Source organism: Spermophilus citellus (genome assembly GCF_964194105.1).
Source record: "Spermophilus citellus genome assembly, chromosome: 5".
NCBI classification, from domain to species: Eukaryota; Metazoa; Chordata; class Mammalia; order Rodentia; family Sciuridae; genus Spermophilus; species Spermophilus citellus.
In genome coordinates this window covers 68,638,222-68,662,809 of record NC_138186.1, presented here as the reverse complement: position 1 = coordinate 68,662,809, position 24,588 = coordinate 68,638,222, and the positions used below count along the sequence as shown (strand labels likewise).

At 39.3% G+C, this 24,588-nt stretch overlaps 1 protein-coding gene across 2 annotated transcripts in view; it reads left to right on the top strand.

Moving 5' to 3' along the window:
* ELOVL5 (ELOVL fatty acid elongase 5) overlaps positions 1 to 24,588 on the top strand; it is a 73,029-nt gene that overhangs the window by 34,585 nt on the left and 13,856 nt on the right. For both annotated transcript variants that reach the window (XM_081295226.1, XM_081295227.1), the window contains exons 2-3: positions 12,828 to 12,893; positions 14,832 to 15,019. In XM_081295226.1, the coding sequence (XP_081151352.1) occupies positions 12,836 to 12,893; positions 14,832 to 15,019 (246 nt within the window). In that variant the 5' untranslated portion in view covers positions 12,828 to 12,835. The remainder of the gene's footprint in view (positions 1 to 12,827; positions 12,894 to 14,831; positions 15,020 to 24,588) is intronic.

Genomic DNA, 24,588 nt, shown 5'->3' with positions numbered 1-24,588 from the left:
GAAGAGAAAGTTTTGTAACAGCTGGTCCCTCCTCCAGAGCACCCAACTTTGTATGAAGATTTGGGAGTTGCCCACCCACTCATTCATCATCTCTTCAATCCATACCGGAGGCCTACTGAGACCCAGGGGTTGTTATTTGTATCCTTTGGATTCCCTTGCTATTTGAAACAGAAATTTTTGGAATCTTTTTTTTTTTTAAATATATATATTTTATAGATGAACACAATACCTTTATTTATTTATTTATTTTTATGTGGTGCTAAGGATCAAACACAGTGCATCACATATGCTAGGCAAGTGCTCTACCACTGAGCCACAACCCCAGCTCCAGTTTGTTGAATCTTAAGATGAAAATTTCTATGCTAGTATATATCATAAGAATAGCAATTGTTTCACTTTCAACAGACAACAGATCCAGTAATATCTTTGGTACAGTGTGATTAAAAGCTAGAGAGGTTTGTGGTTTTCATTTTAATAGCAGGTAATATTTCAAAATTCATTGTGGCTCATAATCTGCCAAATGATAGCCATAAGATGGACTTTAAAAAGTCAGCTGTGTGGTGACTTGCAGAGGGCACAAGATTTGGACTAACCCCAAAGTAACACCTTTCTGATCTACTGAGAAGTAAGGTGACCCAGTGCGTCCTGTGGTGTCTGAAAATTTCCTGGTTTTAGCACTGTAAGTCTTGCTTCCAGAAAACCCCCAAAACTGAGACAGTTGTCTACCGTTACAAACCTGGAGTTAACTGAATGGCTCTATTTGTTTGTTGTTTGACTGAGTTACTTAAAATTCCTGAGCTTTAGTTTCCTTACCTAGACAATGACGATAATTTCTTACTGAGTCTGAAAAACTGAGTTCATGGTAGATAACTCAATATGTTAGGTCCCTTGTCTCAGGCTAGTGATAAAAGTGTTATTTTCACAACCACATTCTATACTTTAGATAACAAGTTTTTCATTTCTCTTCCCACTTCTAGTTAAATGATGGTGGTGGGGTGTATTTATATTTCATTTAACCATGCTTGTGTTGGTGGCATATAGTAACTTAGGAAGGCCAGCAAGGCAAAGGAAAGTTGACTCTCAAGAATTTCTTCCTCCAGTCCCCTAACTTCAAAATTTCTAAGCCTTTTATCTATTACTGAGTAAAAAAAAAAATTATCCCCTACAAACATTTATTGTCCTGAACAGTTTCTGAGGGTTAAGAATCCTGGAGTGCTTAACTGGGTGGTTCCAGCTTAGGGTCTTTCTTAAGGGTGTAGCCCCAGCTGCAGTTATCTTAAACTGCCTGGAGCTTCAGGACCTGCATCTAAGCTCACTTGGTGGCTGTTGGCAGAAGGCCTGTTTCTTGCCACATTGACTTCTCTGCGGGACTGGTGTCTCTCAGAGCCAGTGACGGAGAAACAGAAACACAGGGCTGACCAAGACAGAAACCACAGCATTCAATCACCTAATGCCAAAGGTGATCTATATTCCTTTGCTGTGTTCTGTTGGTCACATATACAACCCAGGGTCAAGAGGAGAAGTCACTGGGGAGTATCACAAAGGCAGCCTTCCATAGATACCCAGTTCACATGAAGAAAGCCTGAGCTCATCCAGTCCAGGTAATGAAACAGCATAATAGTGGGTGGCTCAGCTTAGGATGGATGGAAACAGCCCGAATCCATGTGTGTCAGCCAGTGTCCAGATTCTTCCTCCTGTTGTCTACCTTGCCTCCATCCAATAGTGTACACAATTTGACTATGACCAACCATGTGCCATTGGTGGTGGCAGCCCAGCAGTGTCCCATCCTGCCCCAGTTTAGTATGATTAAACAAGTAGTTACTGAATTCCTTCTGCGTACCAGGAACAGCTGCTGGGAATTAACAGAGAGCAAGATTGATAGGTTCCCTGCCTTCCCAGAGCTTTACAGACATGACTACCACTGATGCCTGTCTCAGGAGGTGGTGACAGGTGTTAGAGGTTCCTCCTCCTCACAGTGGCATTTTTACAACATTCCAAATCAGAGGAAGACCTGGCACTAGAGTCTTAATGGACGCTGTTTACATGTGATGTGTACCATGTGACTCAGTGTTTGAAAAGTATGAGAATTGGTCTCTACCTTGACAGGGTTTTATTTCATATTGAGGCATGGTTTGAAAAGAAATGATTCCCTTTCACTCTCAGCTGGTGAAGTTAGAGCATATAAGGAATTGTAACAATTTGTTGAATAAAAAATAGCTTGTCCTTTTGACCATGCTCCTAGTATCTAAGACTTTTGTCAGTATAACATGGACACTGTCTAGGTAACAGAACTTCAAGAGCTGCAGGGGATTTTGTTTGAGTGCAAAAGCCCAAATATATACATAAATATCTCAGTGGTTCCCAAAGCAGATTGTGCCTCAGAATTACCTGAGGAACTTTAAAAACAAATAAATTTCTCAGCCTTTAGGTATTAAATCAAAGGTTCTAGGGGTGGGCTACAGAAATCTATGTATTTTAAAGCTCCTAGGTGATTCTGAGATGTAACCACATCTGAAAAACATTGATATGAAACTCTAGAAAGCTGTGAAGGCATTCATTCACTCTTCATTCATTTGTGGTTTCAATCAGAATGCACAATGTCATGTACAGTTCCATGCTGTCTGGAGATACAAATGGGAATGCCAGAAGTGCCCCATTGAAGAGCTTGGAGCCTAATGGGGGTTGTGGATAAAGGACAGAAAATTGCATTATAACTTATAATCACAACACTTAAAGCTAATAAGCCTGGAATTTTATCACTGATTGAGATATAGTAAAAGTGAAGGTGGGAGTATGAAAATGAGGCCTTTTTCCTCCTAACTAGGTCTTAGTTACAGAGATTTCTAATGCCTCTATTACTATTTTAGGTGAACACAACTGGTTTTTGTTTTGTATGGTTTAAAAGCCTGGTAATGTTATTTTAAATTATGCTGATGTCTTATTCTCAAAGGGAAAGCTGTTTGTATTCAAATAATACTAATACATATTGTTACCATCTTAACAAAATATACATGAAGACATGCCCTTGAAAACTGCAGGGACTATTTTAAGAGTGGTAAATTGTAGAGGAGGAGACCTAGGTTCATATTGTGGGTGAGTGGACACTGGTGTGCACTGGCACTCAAAGAGAATTCACAGAGAATTCAGCATCCCCTTAACATTCTAGAATTTTTCTAGAGTTTCTTTCAAATCCCATGACTCACAAGCATCATTATAGCATGTGCTTCCATGTAGAAGAACAGGCTATGAGATATGGATATCGGCAAGCTTCAATTGCCCTTGACCTTGTACAGAACTCCAATTTATGGCCTAGCAAAACACTTCATAAAATATGAATGTGAAATTGATCAATTCAAAAATATTTGTGATGTTGATGATGATGATGATGATGTTTTTTTCTGCATTTACTGTGTGGAATGCAATATTCTAAGCATTTTACATATATTAAGTCATTTAGTCACTTGAAGAAGGTACTACAATACCCTCATCTTACAAACTAGGAAACTATGGCACAAAAAGATTAAATAAATTGCCCAAGGTCACACAGCTGGAAGTGGTGGGGTAGGGATCTGAACTCAGGCTAGCCAGCTCCAGACTGTATGCTTCTAACCAGTACTATTCAAATATGATTGACTCAGGTATCTTTGTATATTGCTTACTACTACAAATTTCAGGAGAGCAGAGGTCATGTCCTTATGTGGTAGTCACTCATTAAATATTTGTTAACTTTTTGAGTCAACTGCCTTTCAAAAGTAGCATGAAGAGCAGTCATTCTAGAAATCCTAGAGAACACAGAAAATAAAATCAGTCACAGGGATGACTGGATCCCCACCCTGGAAGCATCTTTTACCTTATTTCACTGCAGCCTTACAGGCATTAATTAGTTACTGTCAGCAAAGTTATATAGGAGCCAAGTTCTAAGTCCAGTCTCACTCTCCAGCAGAGAGCATTCTGTGTGTGTTTTTCCAAACAGGACAGAATGTGCTGCTTTGTCTAAGCAAAAATTATCACTAGTTCTTAATTCTTTGGTTTCAAATGAAAATTAAGTTGGTACTTTTATGGTAAGTAATTTTGTCCAGTAACAACCCTCCCCACCCCAGTTATTGGTTGACTAGCTTGTTTTGTTGGAGGTCCATGTTCTAAAGGTTAAACCCTGCCAAGAGTTAGGGGAAAACTTTGAACTTGAAGGTACATTCTGTACTTTAGCTATGAATAAAAATTCCCCTAGAATAATGTTATAATAATATCATATTAGTATCCCCATTCCATTGCTGAAAAAATTCTCTTGAGTTTCTTAGATCAGGTGCATTTATATATTGCCTTTCAAGACTAGGAAAGAAAAATCTCTCTTTGAGTTGGAAAGATGTTCCCTTGAATTTTGAAGGGTGTATTTTTCTTCATAGTTTTTAATTGTTTCCACTTTGTAAAATGCCTTTGCTGGTCATGTAGTAGATAAGAGCATTTTTAGATCCCTAGCATTGAGGATGTTCTACCTGAGCAAATGCTCTCTATAACTAGGATTTAGTCCTATAACTAGGATTTAGTTTTAGGAAGCTACCATTGTAGGTTAGGTGTGCTGTTTTCCTCCTTTTTATTTTGAAATAGCAGTTGTATCCCTGCATTTGTATTATCACTCATGGACAATCACTATACTCAGAACAGTTAGGAGCCCTGACCCTTGACAAGTTTGGACTTTAATCAAGGAGGGTGTAGAGTATGTTCCCTAATACCTGAATCAGAAGTATCCGGGTCACATCAGAGTGGAAGTTGCTGTGGGCCAGATGAATGGTCCAGGCGCACAGCTACAAGGAGACACAGAAATGGGGCTTTGTCACTCCTAATGTGCCCTTGGAGAAAGGAGAAAGGATGGAAGTGAAGACAGAGCAGAAAGGACGGACCACAGATGATTTAATTACTAGAGTGACTCTCAATTGCTTTAAAATAACATCCTTCTCCAATGAAAGTTGAGAGTTTTTTTTTTTTTTTTTTTTGGTCATTGTTGAAGTGCTGAGGATCAAACCCAGGGCTGCACACATACTAGGAAAGCACTGTACAGCTGAGCTACACCCCCAGCCCCTGAAATAGTAGTTTTTAATTAGTGGTAGCCAAGGAGCAGGTATTAGAGGCTTCTCTTTTGACCTGTTTAATCTCACTTTGGTAGAAGGGAATACTGATGGTTGCAACATATAAAACTTTCCCCCAAATCATCCATTATAGAATAAGAAGTTCTACCTTTTTACCCTTGGGTTGACTTGTGGCAGTGCTTTGAAGAACATATCATTGGTGTCCCCACTTTTGCATTTACTTTATATGAGACCCCAAAGAAGGCTTTTTCTCCATGTGTAATGTATGGTAGGTAAAAAAAGACTTCTTCAAAGCATTAATGAGAGTTTTTTGTGCCCTTGGAATGGAGATTAGGACATATAAGAATTCTACAGGGGGAAAAAAATAAGCAGAGGTTCATAGATTATTGGAATGACCGTAGAATATCTGAGGTACCACTGTTGATACAGCAGTTATTTTCTGGAGCCAAGATTTGATCCAGCATTATCATTTATTTAAATGCCAGCATTTTAGAGAGATATCTGAAAACTCATTAGTACGTGTATATGTTCTTTCTCTTACAGTCTTTTGTATTTTAACATTTCTGAGCAAGGTGGTTATTTTTCTCCTTTTACTTGAGAGCTGATTTTCCCCAACCTAGAAAACCTTTTTAAATTCAAGAAACAGGGTTGTGACTACCAAGTTAAAGTACCATTTAATTTTTTGTTATTCTGTGTAATTGGCAGCCAACTTGAAAAGTGTTCCCATGCCTGCTTAACAAGTTGACTGTTAAAAGGGATGGATGGGCATGAGAAAAGAGAACCGGCAGGACATTACAGGCTGTCTTCTTCCAGCTCATGGGTTTGTAAACTCAGCTCGGCTGACTCATTTTTTAGACCAAATCTTACCGATTCAATAAAATAACAAAGCCTCCAATGGGAAGTTATGCTTAGACAATAGACTTCTATTTTAAAACCAAAAGAAATGTGACTTGACTGATTTCACAGGAAGAGAAGCTTTCAAAGCTGACTCACTTCCACCTGCTAGTGTTGCCTTTGCAGCCAGATGAACCAAGGCCTGACCCCAAACATCTTCACTGGATTCGAGACAGCAATTGGCTTTGTTGTGGATTTAGGAAGTTACCTTTCTTTATTATGATTCATATAACAACTCTTTGACACACACACATATATATATGTATACATGTGTATACATACGTGTGTGTGTGTGTGTGTGTGTTTCTGTTTTTATAAACAGATTTACCTCAGGATCCCAGTACTTTTCATTTGCAAGGTTGGGGCAGCCTTCTCACTTTCCCCTGCACTAGATAGAAATGGCCAAGAGGCTCAGCATTTGCATTCTCATAGAGACAGATGCTTCATGTTGAGAACTGCTAGGGCAGTAACTCACTCTGTCCTGACCTGTCATTCACCCCATCTCCTCACTTTTTTGTTGTCCTTGGGAGCTCACAAGAAGAAAAGAGGAGGGGACTGACTGGCTATAAAGCTTATTGTGCTATAGTGTGGTTTTTCAAGCATGCTTCCAGTATCGAGTTTGGTATTACTTGGGAGTGAGTGCTGGCGTTTATTTAACCTCCTACATGATTCACTTAGGCATATACTGCACTTGGAGGGGCAATCGGTGGGTGCATGGAGGGTGGGCACAGGTGATAGATTTTCCATACGAGCCGGGCTGTCTTTAGGGGATTTGTTTTTGCCCTTTTGTGTTTAGTATTTCCAGGTTCCTGTTTTTCATGCTGTTTTTCAGTCACCACACAGAATCACAGTGGTGATTCTGATCTTTCTCTCTAGTTCAGTCTTAAAAGATCCTTAAATTCTAAGACAATACATGTCTCAGGAACTTGGTGGAGGCCACAGAACGAGTAGATGATGAGGTTGATTTAGGTGAAGGTGTGCTGAACCCTTTCACTCTCCCCTCCTTTTTCAGCTGTTCTTTAAATATAAGGTAGTTTATAAGGCAGTGGCTAGTCTCAATCCTAATTTTCTATAGTGAGATACTGAAACAAGACACAATTATAATATAGTTGCAGAGTTACCAAAAATATTTCAGAATTTTATAGTGGGAAGTGGCTCTCAACAAAGAGTGTCTTTTGGGAAAATAGGTAGGAAAAAAAAAAGGAATTCTATTCTAGTTTGCCTGCCCTTACTCTGTTTTCTTTATCATCATTTTCTGTGTGTGGTTTTTGAACTAGTGAATAGCTTTGGGATGCTATTATAGTTGGAGTCTTGAAAAATGGATCTTGTTACGCCCTGTTGTGACCTATAATTCTGGGAAACTCCTTAGGTTTAATGAAGGTCGGGGACTCTTAGTTAAAAAGAAGTGATACGTGAGCTTTGTGTCAGCAGGGTCTAGTGCTGACCTCCCTCAGTCATGCTCTCTTTTCCTGTCAGTTTGTGGAGAACCAGCCAGATCAAAGAATGGCCTATTCTGCTGCTGCATATAGGACCAAAGCTCCTTTTCCAGCTCAGTGCTTGGGTTTGGTCCCTGTTGGAACAATTGTACAGAGCCAGCTGTGTTCCCACTTAGCTCAGAGCACTCAGGCTGCCTGTAGGGTGAGAAGGGTTTTTGAGAAGTGATGTCACAAACCCACACAGCCTGCCTGTGGCAGTCAGGCAGGCTGCACACCTGGCATTGTGATTGGGCATCTTGTGCTAAGCGGGCTGGGCTGTTCTCACAGTTCAAGATCACTAGGCAAATCGTCAAGGACTTTGCAGGGCTCTTTGCCTCCCATGCCTTTAGAAAAGTACAAAAGAGTGTAGGTTAACCCACAGGCCACTCAGCAAGTGCCCAATTTACCCAGCAGAGCAGGCCAGCCCAGCCTACCTATGAAGAATTCATTTGCCTAGACCTTTTGTACTGTTCATGTGGCACAACAGATGACACTCAGCAAGGGAGATGAGAATGGAAAGGGCACGTTGTTGGCAGGCAGGCTGTAGCCAGGAGGGTGAGGAGCAGAGGCAATGTGAGCAGTTAAGGATTGGCACTCTCTTCTGTTCCCAGCCCATGGGCCATATGCTTTTTGCAGGGTGTGGTCTGCAACTGTCCGCTTAAGCAGAGCCCCCACCCCTGTTGTGGCCAAACATGTCCTGGCCTCAGGGCTATTGCGCTTATACATCCCTCTGAATGGATCACCCTTTCTCTTAATAGACACATGGCTTCTCTTGCCATTCAGGTCTTTGCTCTGTTCCCACCTTCTCTGGGCAACCTTCTGTAACCACACTTTCTAAAATAAATACCTACTCCATGATTCATTTCATTCCCTTTACCCTGCTTTATTTTTCTTACTAGCAATTATTTCACATGTATGTGTGTGTTTCTGTCTATAATTAATATAGCAAGTCCCCCCTTTTCCACAGGACAGACATTCCATGACCTAAAATGACCTGAAGCTACATATAGTGTGAAATACTATAGATGCTATGTTTTTTCCTATGCATATATACTAGGATAAACTTTCACCTTTTCACTTAAAGGAAGAACTTTATGGCTTCTGGTTTTTATATTCAAACTTCTATTTTTTATATTCAAACTTTCTATTTTTAGGGCCATTATTACAAAGGGCTACTTGAACACAAGGCACCACGATAATTTGACAGTCAATGTGATATCCGAGAGGGCTACCAAGTGACTAATGGGCAGGTAGCATATACAGCATGGATACCCTGAACAAAAGGTGATTCACATCCTATCCTGAATAGGGGAAATGGTGTGAGATTTTTATCATGCTACTCATCATTCATGTAATTTAAAATTTAGGAATTGTTTCTAGATTTTTGTATTCAATATTTTTGGACTGTGAGTAACTGTAACTGAAATTGTGTGTGTGTGGGGGTACTGTATACGTTTTTTTCTTCTTTCTGTGTACTTCTTTTCCTTACAGCCTTAATTTTGATTTGTTGTCTGCTGTATCTCTCAGGGCCTTAGGGTCTCAATCCTGTTATATGGTGTACGCACTTGGAAAGTGTTGGTATGAATGAAAAAGTGAAGACCTATTGTTGAGATCTGTGACTGCTGGACAAAAACATGACATTGTGCTGGGTAAATGATAACAGAGAAACCTTTAGTGAAGGTATCTTTTGGTAACTTGTATTAAAAAAAACAACCTTGCCTGAGAAGAATATAGTACATTTGCAGTTGAAGGCATATAGCAGGGAGAGTTTGGAGGGAAAAAAAAATTTTTTTTTTTTTTTTTTTTTTTTTTTTGGTGGTAGTGGGGATTGAACCCAGAGCCTCATGAATGCTAGGCAAGCACTGTACCACTGAGCTACATCCCCAGTCCCTGGAGAAAATATTTAACATATCCATGTCCAGCCCGGAATCAGGCCTGTGGTTCATGGGTGAAGATGCTACTGATTAGGGGCCTGTGTTCCAAGGACCACCATCACCCACCTTTCTCCCTTTGCATCATGGACATTTCAGCTCTAAAAATCATTGTTGTTTTCTACATATCTTTTCTTTTAAAGAATGTTTCGCTGCTTTTTCAATATGTTCCTAAACTTGATTTTGAAAAGTTCTGAAAATCCAAGAGAATTCTCACACTGAGAAGAAATGCAGTCTAAGAACAGATTTGCTGTTTCTGGCAAAGTCGTGTCTTGCATGTGCTTTTGTAGTAAAGACATTCCACTTTATAAAGACAAAAAACTGCTCCTGTGTTCACTAGCTTCTGCAGGGCCTCTATTCAAGATGGATTTAGACTCAGATTATTCAGGACAGATGGCTTGTCACAGGACTCTTCAATATCTCCAAATACTAAATTCCACAGTCTCTTGTGATTGCCTGCTGCTAGGTCCAGTGCTCTTGGACTGAAGTTTTACCTTATGTTTAATCAAGCTGCTTTTCTGGAGGCATGATGTTAGCCTAAATTCTCAAACTGGTCTCTGTCCTAGGCTGCTGTCCTTGTAATAGTGGGTCATGTGTAGCAATTCCTGGGCCTTAATTTTGTCCCAGACCACTGATGTTCTTTTACCTGTCTCCCAAGCCAAATTCCATTATTTTCAAACATTTCTTCCCTCTTATTTCCAGCTTTTCTATACTCTTATGTATATTTCTCCATACATAGAAACTGAAACTGGTTGCAACCCTCTGAAAGGCCCCTTAGTTAAAAAATGCAATGAATGACGCCCTTATTATTTTTGTTAGGTATATTCCTGGTGTTAGATTCCAAAGTCCTTTATTTGAATTTATTCTTACAGCATGGTATTAAATGCAGATATGCAGTTTCTATTCTTTTAGATCATTCTAACATCTACTCATTTTACAAATTGGATTTTGCTTTTGATTTATGGCTTCTGGCTTCTCTTCTGAACCTCTCACTTGTTCTAGGTGGCCAGGTATGCTCGTTTGTGTTTATCCCTATTTGGCAATCCTTCGAAATACACAGTAGATGCTTGACATTTACATGTGTAATTAGTGTATTCATTTTAGCCCTGCCATTCATGTTTAGAGAATGTCTCTTGCTGGCAAATTCCTTTTCTGAGATATTAACAGCTCCCCTTACCTTCCATTGCTGTTTCCCTAGGAGTGTGTTAAGATTTAGAAGAGTATATTGTGGGTTGTCATAATGATGGGGGTTCACTGGTGCCATGTAATGGAAATTGACCAGGGACAAGTTAACCATCCATAGTGCACAGGATAATGATTTCAGCTCAGAATGCCAGCCAGCAGGGCTGCTGCAAAGCAGCATGGACAGCCACGGATGGCTGACGGTGTTCATCATGGAGTTGGTCCTATGGCAGATGTTCAGTAAGAAACACAGGCTTAATATATGCCAGGCACCACTTTAAGGGTCTTATTGTATTAAATCATTTGATCATCTTAATCTTGGAAACAGTCACTATTTTCCATATTTTACAGATAGGAGTTTAAATAACTTGTCCAAAGCCACATTGCCAGTAAGTAGGAAAAAAACAGGTTTCAATGCCTAGCTGTCAGATAAAGGTCCCAGCATGAAACCACTCATCTGCCAGCTAGTTATACCTTTGTTCCTGCTTAACACCCATCCGGCCTTAATGCCTGACTATTGTACCTGCAGGGTGACCCATTATTAAACAGCAGAACTACCTACCAGGTAATAAGATCTAGATTTAAAACCTCTTAGAAGAAGGTAAATTTGTCTCCAGCAAGGAGCTCACCTGCCAGTTATCCAGTCCAGTACTCATGGCCTTTATTTCAGAAGGGACCGAGTGTATAACTATGAGGGACAAAGGTGACTGCCCTGGGTGTGTGGGAGCTGGTGCTTTCTTGGATTCTGGCCACAGCGTGAGGGAGTCACAACCTCCCGAGGTCCCTTCAGGACAGAACCCAGGTAGCTGTTGCTTTCACAGTGACATCCCTGTTTCCCCTCTCTCTGCATCCCATCCAGGCTGGATTGGCTTAATTGTAAATTACTAAAACCACCAGATAATTTCATGAATAAAGTAGTTTATTTTGAAATTATCCAAAAATACATGTGCTTCATTGTTGCAAGCCAAGGAAGAGAAGTATCACTAAATGATTAACAGTTTAGTTGAAAAAACAAAAACAAAGCAAAACAAAAAAACTGATTTTTTTATATATAAAAAAATCATATACTTTTACTCTTGAAAGTTATAGTATTGGTGGTGGTTGTATAAGAGGAATGGCTGAGAAATTTGAATGTACATGTTTCCTAAATTTAATAAAGTAAATCCAAGCAAATCCTAAATGTAATAAAGACAGTCTAAGCAATTTGCACATGAAGATGCTTGGCTACTCTCTAAATGTAAATCCTAAGTGAGAAGAAAATGCAAGAACTACAGAATCTTAGAAGATGGAGGTAGATATACAACTACTATCTCCAAGATATTTTACCAAGCAAAAAAAAAAAAAAAAACAAAAAACAAAAAACAAGTACTATATTCAGTTCTATAGACAACAGTGCTTTTCTAAGTTGTTAAACTGTGACCTCCCCATAGTAAGAATATATTTTACATCACAATTGAATATGTGGCATTTAAAAGTTTGACACAGTAAAACTAAGTCATATTTATGAGATAATATTTATTCATTCTCACTAAGGGCAAAGCATTTTGGTTCTCTGTTATGATCAGATTATTTTTAATACTAAGTCGATTTGGTCATTTGCTAATGGGTTGCAACCCAAAATTACAAAAACACCCATTTAGCATGACCCATTTGTTCAAAAAGGGAACTGTCTCTGGAAGCTGTTCTGACTGGAGCGGAGGGATTAGGTTGAAGGAAAGTGATGAGATTTTTAACCCTCTTTTTCAGTGTTTAATATTTTTATTTTTTTTTTTAACTGTAGACTTGAAGTGTTTTGAGATAATAATTAACAGAAGTGACAAGTGAGGACACTGCCCCTCCACACCTCTTCTCCCTGTGGCATTCCATTCCCGGGCAAGCCTTCCTGTCCCTGTTGTGTGAGCACAGGCTCCTGCCCAGACAGATCTGGATGTCTCTGTCTGCCACCTTTAAATCCATTTCCACTCTTTTCTCCTTCACGGGAAGAGTTTTTATGGAACCGAGAAAAGTTCAGAAAACTGGCGCTTCATTTATAAAGTGAATTAGCAAGATTGTGTCTTTCCTTTTGATTTTCAAATTAGAACTAACACATAAGTTTCTTTGGGGTGTTAAAAAGAAAACTCTTGTTTTAACATGGGAAATTTAACCTTGTCCATCACATAGTCTTTGAAAATAATTTGTTCTTCTTCTTTTATGAGAAACTGCTATACAAAAAGCATTTTGAGGAGAGACTGATCAATGACTTTTTTTCTCCTTCTTAATAGGTTTTAAAATGGAACATTTTGATGCATCACTCAGTACCTATTTCAAGGCCTTGCTGGGCCCCCGAGGTAAGGTGGTTTTGATTTTGCTCCCCTACCTGACCCCTGTGCCCATTATAGCCACTTGTAAATATTGCATGAGGTGATTCTAGAAAGCATTAGCATTTTCTGTAAAAGACCAAACTTTAGCCTGGGTAGCTAGGGGCTTGGCGAAGTCCTCAGCATTTGTGGAAGTTCCCCTGACTCCAGGGGGAGACACAGCTGCCGTGGGTGGCCTTCTGCTGCTTCAGCTGGAGATCAAATTAGGTTACAAAGCTTATAGCTTGAGAACACCACAGTGTTCACCATTACGGTAGTATGCTGCTCTCAATTCTTGTGAATCTCTAAAAGAACTGGTTTCCGAAATGCACTGCTGCAGAAGGGAGTTAAAATTCTTCTGCTTTCACAATTTTAAGGGCTGTTCATTTATTTATTGAGGCTAAGCTGGCCTTGAACTCCTGGTATCAAGTGATCCTTTTGCGTTAACTTCTCCTGAGTGCTAGGACCACAGGCATGTGCCACTGCACCAAATACACGCGTACACACACACACACACACACACACACAAACTATTGATCAAACCCAGGACCTTTGTTTGCTAGGCAAGCACTATGTCACTGAGCTATATCCACGGCCCTTAAGGTCTTTTCATGTTCTTTCACTTTGTCAGAGGAGAGTACATGCACTCAAATTCACTTGTTAGACTCCTTAGCCTTCGTTATCTTTTAGATAGTAAATCAATTCTATATTGCCTTCTTTTAATGTTATCTATAATCCCCTATTTTAATGTCTCTATTTCTGAACCCTTTAGGTTCACATAAAGATTTACAGAAAAACCATAAATAGGCTGGTGCATTGGTGCAACCCTGTAATCCCAGCTGTTCTGGAGGCTGAGGTGTTAACAGTTCCCTTATTGAGGTCTCTGGGGCCTGCCTCCTCTGAAGGACTTCTCTGAACCACCACTTCTGTAGTCCTGACACTAACCCCTCCACCCTCCTAGCATAACTATTGGGGGGATGTGGAGGGAGCATCTCTGAGAAGCATGAGAGAAACACTGGGAAGGTACAGGGTGTCTGCAGGAGAGAAAGCTTGGCAGTTAGTTCCCTGTCCAGCCATCAGCCCCTTTGTTGTGGGCAGCTACTTGGGCCTGGTTTTCTTTTCCCTCCCTGTTCTAGCCTGGGAATCGGGGTAGAAGAGGGAGAGGTCTCTCCTATTTCAGTAGCTCCCTTGAATCATGTAGGTCTTCTCTCAAGCTCCTCCTCAAATAGCTCCTTAAATATCTTAAATAGCCCTCATCTGATCATGGCTGCATCACCAGCATGTTTCCTGTGTTTTTCATCTTTGTCCACTCCTTTGACCACTGTGTTAATGGCAGATGCTGCCTTTCTAATCAGGGGCAGTCACTACTCTAGCTAAATGGCTTGTTTTCTGGGTCTGCACATAATGGGGCATTCTTGCTGACACGAAGAACTGGAGTTCAGACTGCCATTTCTTGGATTTTTTGATTCCATGTGTAATTCTACAAATATAGCTAATCCAGTCAATGGGAAATATGGTATCCTCCGAGTTTGCTTTTAGATTTTTTTGCAAAGCATATTTTTATAAATATTTGACTTAGCAAAAAACCCCCACAAAACATGCACCTTATTATTCAGAACATATAAAAAGGAGCTTCACCTTGTGTATATTGTACCTCCTTTTTGCTTTGTCAGGATTGGGGGCATTATTAATATTAGGTGACTTTGGGTTGGGGATGTAACTAAGTAGGAGGCACTTGCCTAGCATGCACAAGGCCTGGCGTCAATTCCCAGCATGCCCCAAAAAACAAAAGTAGTGTATATGTGTATGGGTGGGGGTGACTTATAGAATTGTGGTTAGAGGTTTTTCTTTTTCCTCAATGTTTTGAAAGTTGCAGTTATTTTTATATCTACCTTATTAACCACTAAATATTTTTCTTTTGTTTTTCAGATACCAGAGTAAAAGGATGGTTTCTTCTGGACAATTACATACCTACCTTTGTCTGCACTGTCATTTATTTACTAATTGTATGGTTGGGACCAAAATACATGAAGAATAAACAGCCATTCTCTTGCCGGGGAATCTTAGTGGTGTATAACCTTGGACTCACGTTGCTGTCTCTCTACATGTTCTGTGAGGTAGGTCAAAGGTTGATATATGCTTCCTTTCACTTGCATTGCTATTCTGAGTTGTATCCTTAAATAGGTGGTAGGGAGAGAACCAGCCAGTAAGTATATTAATGCATTCTGAATATTCTTTAAAATTGATTTTTCAAAATGCCAGAGTTGTTTATCCAGATGTCTTCTAAAATACATAAAATGGAAGTTTTTGCTATTGATTCTTTCATTGTTTATGTTTCATGTGATATTCAGAGGTAAAATAAATATTTTCAAAAATACTCTCAGGCAAGCAAAAAATAAAGAGTGGAAAATGAACAAAATGTGAAATCAGATCTATGTGCATTTTATTATTAAGCACTTAAGTGCTTGTTTATGTGGAGATGGAGGAGGAAGGAAGTGGGTGGTACTTTTGTTTGATAAGTTTTGTTGTAGTTCAGCCTCTGTTGTGATCTGATAACTTCTCAAATCTCAGGTTTTTTTGTTTGTTTGTTTTTAAGCGCTCAGAAAAGTGGATGATCACATCCACGTTTAGGTTTTGAATGGTCTGTGAGTTCAGGCCCCGTTATTCCTTTTACACGACTGGAATGTTGAAAATCAGACCTGATGGTACATGAGGTAAACGTTGTAGCTTACCCATCAGTACTTCAGTTCTCCATATTTTTCAAGGGATAATAATTCAGCCTGTAAAGCTAAAGTGGGGAAGATAACTGACCCTCCAGTGGTAAGCACAATTTGTGAACACTTTTTTTAGAAGAGGCTTCCACACTTTTCAGCTTATAACACTAACCTATTGCTAAGTTCTCTTGGGTGGAGAACAAAGCCATACATACATAGAAGAAACACATTCACTCCAGTTTAAGTCTTTAAGCTTTTATTATGGCTTTAATGCTCTAAGGAGTACTGAAGAGGAGGATAGGGTGGGTGCAGGTGGAGGAGCTAGTGGGAAACACTGTATTTGATCATCAGAGGTGCCACAGCTGTGAGTTCCATGGCTCCTTCTCCCATGTATTTCATAAGGTATAGATTTTTCAACTAGAATGGTAGATGGCTACTAGCATTGCTTTTTTGCTTGACACTCCCAAGAAATGCTTACAACCCCCTTTCTGCTTTTTTCTATCCTATTCTAGAATGAAGGCAGTTTAATTAGCCTCCAGGATGGAGATGGCAGGATTGGAGGCAGGGGAAGTGCACAGGAGCGACTCCTGGCCCCAGCGCTGGGCACAGCTCTCAGTGCTCAAGGGACAAAACCACAGCAAGCCCTCAGGTTCTTCAGAGCAAACTCTCCTGTAATTGATGATAGCTACTTCTTTAAGAGAGTTTTATAAAGTTTATTCTTATGCATATAATATTCTGGAGAAAAAATATTTAAGATGATTAAATCTTAGAGAACTTACATGTTTGCCTTAGATTTCTCAAGCCCTGGTGATATAGCTATAACTGCACAATTTAACCTCTTTCAAACAGATGCTTCCCTGGTATATAAATTACTGTTGTATGCAGCTGAGTAGACTGGGGTGTTCTGAAAATTTTCTAATAGAAAATTCAGATTTTCCTCTGGCATCTTAGCAAGAACCATAGAAGACTTTGAGCAGTGTCTAAGTACTGAATATACAGATTTTTTTTTAAGTGTACAGAGAAAAAAAATCACACTTTTAACTCTAAAATAATTTAGAGTCCATAAAAGGGTAATAGATAAGCAATAGGTTCCTTATATTAAAATCAAGTTTATAAAAACATATCCTGATCAAATATGCCTGGGTTGAAAGTAAACCCTGCTTCTCCAAGTTAGATGATAATTACTTTTGATTTTTGTCTGACTTTGTTTTTATACATACATAAACCCATCAGTAATGCCATCGTAGTTCGGCCTTTGTCGAATTTTGAATTTCATTTTAGCTCCACATTTTTCTGTTTTCACTTGGCATTTCTGCTACATTACTACTAAGATGTGGAAGGGAAGTCATGGAGTTTTAAAACAGAATGAACTGAAGAGATTAGGAAGCCAGTTGAGTCCCTCATTTTTGAGAAATGTTCCAGGAGGTAGAGCCACCCGTGTGAGGGATCATGACTATCAGTCTTTATTTGCCTTCCTGAATCTCTACATATTTTCAATGTAAATAAGTATTCATTGGTATTTTTATTTGTTTAACTCCATGGCATAAATTCATAGTGGCCTTGACAATATCTGGGTTGATAAAAGGAAAATGAGCAGTCATTTAAAGGGGACAGTAAGAAGTCTTGAAAGAAAGGAGAAAGGAAAAGGAAAGGAGAAACACCAAAACATTAAAACTTGGTGAAAGGAAGGAACTAAATTTTACTTTTTTTATAACTTAATTTTGTTTATTTTTTTAATGTGGTGCTGAGGATTAAACCCAGTGCCTCACACTTGCTAGGCAAGTGCTGTACCACTGAGCTACAATTCCAGCCCTAAATCTCACTTTTAAAACTGTGAAAGTGAGTTTAAAATGTAGAACTAATATGGACTTGTTCATCTTTGCATATACATTAATGCAAATCAAAAGAAAAAAGTATTTTAATTATCTCATTTACTCTTACTGTTTATTTTCAGGAAAAGTCCACAAATCCCTGATATGAAGTGTATTTGAATAATGGTATGCTTTAGTTTGAAAATGTAGGCTTTTATGGCAAGCATTTTAAAAAACATTTGCTTATTAACTTAGTAGGTGTTACCTTATGTCACAGTCAGCGGTGGAGATTCAGAAATAAAATTCCAAGTTATAGAAGAGAAACTTGGCTTGTATTACTCAGCCTTACAAGAGTAAATCTGTGCTCTTATAGCAGATGTAACAATCTCATGTACCTTCTGCCCCTGAGATTAGGCATATTTCACGTGAATAGAAGTCCAGGTGTTTTTTCAAATTATCTGTATGTTTTCCCTCTTATCCCCAAGATGCAAGGTAAGAACCCCTGCATCTGTGGTGCTGAATTCTGGCTTTTCCTTATTCTATAGTACCTACCAGGCTGACCTGCACGCACGCGGGCGTGCACGCGCGCACGCACACACACACACACACACACACGCACACACCCCTTACCAATACTGGCTAGCACGTGCACACAACTCAGCAAGCTATCAAAGCTACTTCTAATCCTTTGTTAGGGTTTTACACCTGCTTTTCCCTCTCAGGCAGCTGCTGTGCCCTGACATGGAACCTTTTTGATGTGTCTGCTCTTCTCCCACTGTGCTTCTGACCTCTTAGCCCTAGTCAGAGAGGATCTAATTGCTTGATTTCGAAAGAGAACATCTCTGTTGATCAGCCTGTGCCTCATGAGCTGATCCTTGTACTCATCAGCAACTTCCAGGGAGGCAGGGTCAGTGCTGTGCCCCTGTGTGGCTTTGATCAGCCTAGGGACGCTGTACTGGGAGGACTGCTGCTCCTCTCAGGAGGGAGGCTCCCTGGGTTTTCTTAATCTGTTTTGTCAGCTCTTCTCAAACCCCAACACTTGGCTTTTTCATTCTCCTCAGCCTCTATCCCTTAGAAACTTCTGTACCCTCTTCTCAGACCTGAGACTTCCTGTCTGGCAGTCTCCACATCAATTTTAGGGATTTCATTCCAGAACCCCAGTGCCACTAAAGTTCAGAACATGGAGGGAGAGGACTCAACTCCAGAGTGGCGATTTTCCCCCCTCTTTTTGTAAGCCCCTTTGACCTCCCTCTTGTTCCAGAGGAATATGACTCTCCTTCCAACTGAAGTGCTTTTATGATGTACCTTATGACATCCTGTCCCTCCTCTCACCTAGACTCACAGATCACTGCCTTATGAGACCCTATAATGGAAAATTTTTTTCCACATCTTTTCCTTTCCATTATGAATATGAATGAGTGCTCCACCACATCCTGAATTAGATTAGGAAAAAGGCAAATGCCAGAGTCATATCTTCATGTTAAATAACCAAAGGTAAACCATAGGTTACAAAAAAATTAGTTTTTGAGTATTTATATATGTTTTTTCCTTTGCATTTAGAACTGTATGTTATAAAATAGTCTGAGAGAATTATCTTTCAGATATTCAGAACATTTAAAATATAATTTTTAAAGGGGCTGGGGTGTAACTCAATGGTTGAACTCTTGCCTAGAATGTGTGAGGCCCTGGATGCAATACCTCGCACTGCAAAAAAATTGTGTGTGTGTGTGTGTGTGTGTGTGTGTGTGTGTGTGAGAGAGAGAGTACGCACGTGCAGGCACAAAATTTTGAAACAAAAGATGAATAGATGGATCTGGTTTGACGTAAATCTAAACTTATTCTTTCTTCCACTTTGCAATTTTTATTATAAATTGTGATTTTTGAGCTGTTTAAAAATATTTAAAAGCCATGTAAATGATACCTTAATCTGTTTTGTCAGCTCTTAATGTTGATATTTTATTGGTTTGATTTTGGTTTTGCTTTTATTTAAATAAGAAAAGATGGGGCTAGGGATGCAGCTGAGTGGTATATGTGCTCATCACACATGAGACCTGGGTTTAATCCCCAGCACTGAGGAAGGAAGGGAGGGAGGGAGGAAAGAAGGAATGAATTAAATAAATAAGAGATCTTTATAAAAATGCATCTAAAGTGCAGCATTTTTACAGATAACAGCTTTTTTCAAATTTCATGTTTCTTTCTGGATATGATTTTTTATATTTTTGCTACATATGTATGTATACATGGCAACATATAATATGTTCTGAGGTGTTTTTTAATTTTCATGAGTAGTATACTATATATGCTTTTAAATAGCTTTTTTCAGTCAACATTACATTTTGAGATGAATTTATGTTGTCTTATGGACTCAAATCTATTCATTCTGTTTATTTTAGTGCTAGAATTTATTATGCTGTTTCATCCATGTTTCTTTGGATGGAAAGGCATACTATTTATGTAGGTTTTTGCAATCAACAGTTATGCATTTAATGAACTTAGACCTGTATCCTTGTACAAATGTGACCATTTTTTTTTTTTTTTGGAAAGGGATATACCTAGAAGTTTAATGACTGAATATAACAGTGTCTTGTCTTTTAATGGGGAAATTCAATCCATTTTTATTTAATGTAATTATTATTTTGGAGTAAGTTCTTTAATATTTTTTTTTTGAGTGAATGTTTTCTTTGTCCTTTTTTCCTCCTTTCCTGTTTCCTGTTGAAGTTTTATGTTCTAGTGATTGGAAAGTTATTCATTCCAGGTCTGTTATTTGAATGGTAACCCATGCAATTTTAACATGCATCCTTGATTTCATAAAACCTAAGGTGAATTAATATTTCTGTTCTCCTGAAGAGTACAAGGACCTTAAAAGATTTTAGCTCTGATCCACCTATTTTCCCTGTCTCCTTATCAGGTGTTCAGGTCCACCTTTTTGTGAGGTCCTAAACAGTTACCACCATTGCCATAGATGCTTACCTGGTTGTTTTCACTCACTGTTGACCTGTCACCCTTGTCTCCTTTAAGGTTCAGTCTTTTTATTCTGAAGTCCTTTATTTTGTGAGGAATGAATGCTTAGCTTCTGTTTGAGCACCATTGTATTTGCCTTTACACTTAATATTTTATCAAAACATAGAATTCTAGATAAGTATTTTTTTCCCAGCACATTGAAGTTTCCAGAGAAGTCTGTTACATTCCCCTTTTTATTCATTTGTAGTTTATCTTTTGTTATGTTTTTCTTTCCAGGTGCTTTTTTTTTAACATTTTTCTAATTGACTCATATTTTGTTCAGTTGTGTCTATTTTATCCATCTGTTGTGTTTTGGTTTAAGTGACCATAATATTATATCTTCTACTTATGAAAGTTCACTATTGGTTCTGTTTTCATTCTAAAACATAGAAACATTGTTTGTTTTTTAACTCCAAGATAAATATCTACCCAAACTTAACGATTGCTCTAATTTGCTCTTTTTAATATTTATTTTTTAGGTGGATACAATATCTTTATTCTATTTTTATGTTGTGCTGAGGATTGAACCAGTGTCTCATGCTAGCAAGGCGAGCACTGTACCACTGAGCTACATCCCCAGCCCTCTAATATTGCTTTTTAAAGCATACTTTAAAAACTTTGCTTATAGTTACCTCTGTGATTTCATACCTTTGAAATAATGATTAAGTCTGTTAAATTTCTTTGCACATTTAAAACGAAAACAAAGGTCTGTTCAGTGTCCTGGTTAAGCTTCTCAAACTAGTATTACTGGGATCATCTTAGGTAAATATGTTTTCCCCCAAACAAGAAAGGTTTTGAAAGGACTTGAAGGTACACTGACCTCCTCCTTCCTGCAAAAAGATTTTTTGAAGCAGAAAAGCCCCTCTGTAGGTAGGGGTCCTCCGTGTTGGAGTCTGATTGTGTTTTATGTAGCATGTTGTTTATTGTGGAGTTGGTTCTGCTTTTGCTCACTTCACCATGTTGTCAAAACCAGAAGTCAGTTATTGCTTTTTCTTTGAATCATCCTTTGAAGATTTCTGATGCTTCTTTATGGGAAAGATGAAAGAAGTTGAGCATTTGATGGGTTGGACGTTATGTGTTATGCGTGTGCTTTCTAACCTCTGTAATTATGGGGCTGTTAAAGCAACTCCCCAGGCACCTGGCAGGCACCTCTCTGGGCTCAGCCTGGAAGGTCCTCTAATGGAACCGCAGAGCAGTTGCTTTGGAAGCATTATATTTTAAACTCGTTTTTCTTTTGCTTCAGGCTTTCCCTTTTTTTTTTAATATTTATTTTTTCAGTTATTGGCGGACACAACATCTTTGTTGGTATGTGGTGCTGAGGATCGAACCCAGGCCGCACGCACGCCAGGCGAGCGCACTACCGCTTGAGCCACATCCCCAGCCCCTGCTTCAGGCTTTCCTAAAATACTGTGTTATTTTAGGAAAATAGGATTTGGAAAAACATTTGAATAACCTGGCAATTTATTATTGAATTTTATAAAATAATTGTTTTGTTTACCAAAATACTTTGGAAAAAAAAAAAAACTTGCTCTTCTCCTTTTGCCCATTTAACAGAGGTAAAGAGAAGTTGAGACATCCCTTACTTAACGCCTGTTTAAGTGCCTAAAATACTTGTCACTTTTAGTTCCCTTACAACTGAAATCCCTTGCTCAGAAAGAAACTTCTTTCAGGGATGAGAGAGCAGTTTACTTGGCCTTCTGTTTATCTGACACTGCCCTGAGAGAATGCCTCCTAGTGGGGAGAAGGAAGAAGATACAGCCCACACTCCCTCCCCCCTCATTCACACCCAGGGAGAGAGAAAGAATACCTTCCCTAGAGAGGAAGCTTTGGGGTTGGCCCAAAGCCAGGCCACACTCCTCCAAACTGACTCTGGACCTTTGGTTACTTGGCTTTGCAGCTGGTGTGAAAAAAGGTGCACATCACACTTCAGATCTTCTACTAAAACAGACTTAACTCTGCAAAGCAAGACTCAGTAGGTGGGCTAGAGACCTTTCTTTAAATTAAACAAGGAATTCTTTGATGAGGGCTTCTTTACAGTTGGAGCAGCACCACTTCAGACCTAGTTATGGGCCCTTTTGCTAGAATCATATCAAAGACTTACATAGTAGCTACCTTATGCCAGTTACTAGACTTATTCCCTTAATGTTCATTTCACTTTCTACTGAGGGAAAGTTCCAGGAAGTCTGGACAGTAAGAAAAAAAGACCTATAGCATAAAAGGGCAGGGCCTGGGACTTGAAGATGCTAGATATATCTGTTTCAGGTTGGCCTGAGGACAAATTATTTCTTTGTGCATTGTTCTAAAGACTTCTCAAATGTACAGAACCTGACTTAACCAAGAGGATGCCGTTCATCTGGAACCCAAGGGTTTTCCTGGACATAAAGAGAAGGAAGAAGCACTTATGGAGAGCTTAGATGCTAATTTATCTTAATGGACTTGGGATATGAGAGATTTGAAATTCAAAGCCATGTTCTTTGGCTTGGCTGTGTTCTATAATGGCACTGCCAAAATTAGTCAGCTAACCACTAGAGGATATAGGTGCTTTTAATTTTGTAATAGCTTACAGTTAAAATTTTTTTCCTAGTACTGGGGATCAAACCTAGGGCCTCCTGCATGCTAGGCAAGTGCTCCACCACTGAGCTATATCGCCAGCCCCTGGTAGTTAATTTTAAACCAGAAGTCTGCTCAGGATGAAGATATAGCTAAAGGTCTACTTTTCTCCAGAATTATGCAGGGATAATGTATCCCCATCATGCCCTTACTAAGAATTCAAAAATAGACAAGGAAGGTCAGAGGAGCTTGGAACTTCCGTCTGAGGTGCACTTGGACTGGGTCAGAATTCCTGTGTCCTAGTCCCAAGGTGCCAACCACCAAGAAGCTGTGTGGCCTCAGGCTACCCATATCACTTCTTCATCTCCGTTTTCTCATTTGAAACATGTGCTTGTACCAGATCTAAAAATTATATACTTGGGAACTCACAAAAATGATCAAAGCTATGAAAAATGTCAGCTCTGCTTGCTCTTAATGGTGTTGCTTAGCAAAGTGCCTCAGGCCCTGTGATGCAGTTGAATTCAAGTATGGAGAGTATTTTTATTGCCTGTCATTCCATTCTGTTTAGAGGACAGTCTCCAGATCATCTAGCTAGCTCTTATCACTAAAAGAGCCATCCCCTTTGGAAAGGAGTGATCTTATTGCTCTGAGATCTTGGAATGTTAGGGTGAAGGTCTGATAAGGGCCACCAGGGTGATATTTTTCTACTTAGTCTTTAAGTGTTTCAAATGACTTATTTCCTGAGGTGCTTTGGTAGCATTCCAGGAAGTGCCCTGCTAAAGGTTATACTTCATTTGTGGTTAAGTGTGATGTTAACTGGGAAAAGTCAGTTCTCCCCACTAAAAATGATTGAGTCTATGACTTTTAACATCCAGGCTCAGCTGTGATACTTGCCTAAATTTTCTTCATTTGTTAAAAAGATGTACTAAACCACCTTTGGTTATTGAATTTGTCTCTAAGGAGGAAAAAAAGCTTCTGTGTTTTAATTATAGCCCTTCACATGCTCCTGGCCTAATTAAAGTTTGCGTTACTCCAGGGAAGGAGAATGCACATAAGGTTTTACAGTGGTACTGCTTGTATCTTGGTTACTTGGAAAAGGCCATGTAAATAATTTTGCCTGGGTTGTTCCTGGAGTAGCTGGTGGTATGGAGAGTTGGGAATGTGGCAGGTGATTTGGTATGGCCTACTTTTTTACACTAGCATGGTCCTGCCCTCTTTTGAGCTTATATATAGAAGCCCAAGGTAGCCAACTGCTCTTACTTTCAGTGTCTCGCTTGTCCATCTCTGGGTCCCTCTGCCCCGGCAGTATCTCTTAGGTGCAGCATGATGAATTTTCAGGCATTAACCAAGGAAGCTTGTTGGCGAGAAGCCAGGCCTGAATCCTAAAAGGAAATAGTGGCTAATATGACTTTGATTGAAGCCCCATCTCCACTGGTGTGTTCCTAGTGGTCTGGAGGGAAGATCAGTCCTATGCTTTGAGAGCTTCTGGGATCCACTACCCATGGGCACATTGTGTCCTCTCATGAGGATGGAGGGAGCCTCTATACTGGCCCCATTTCATGGAGGTTTGATAGTCTTAGATGAACACACTTGTAACTCAGGTCCTTGGTC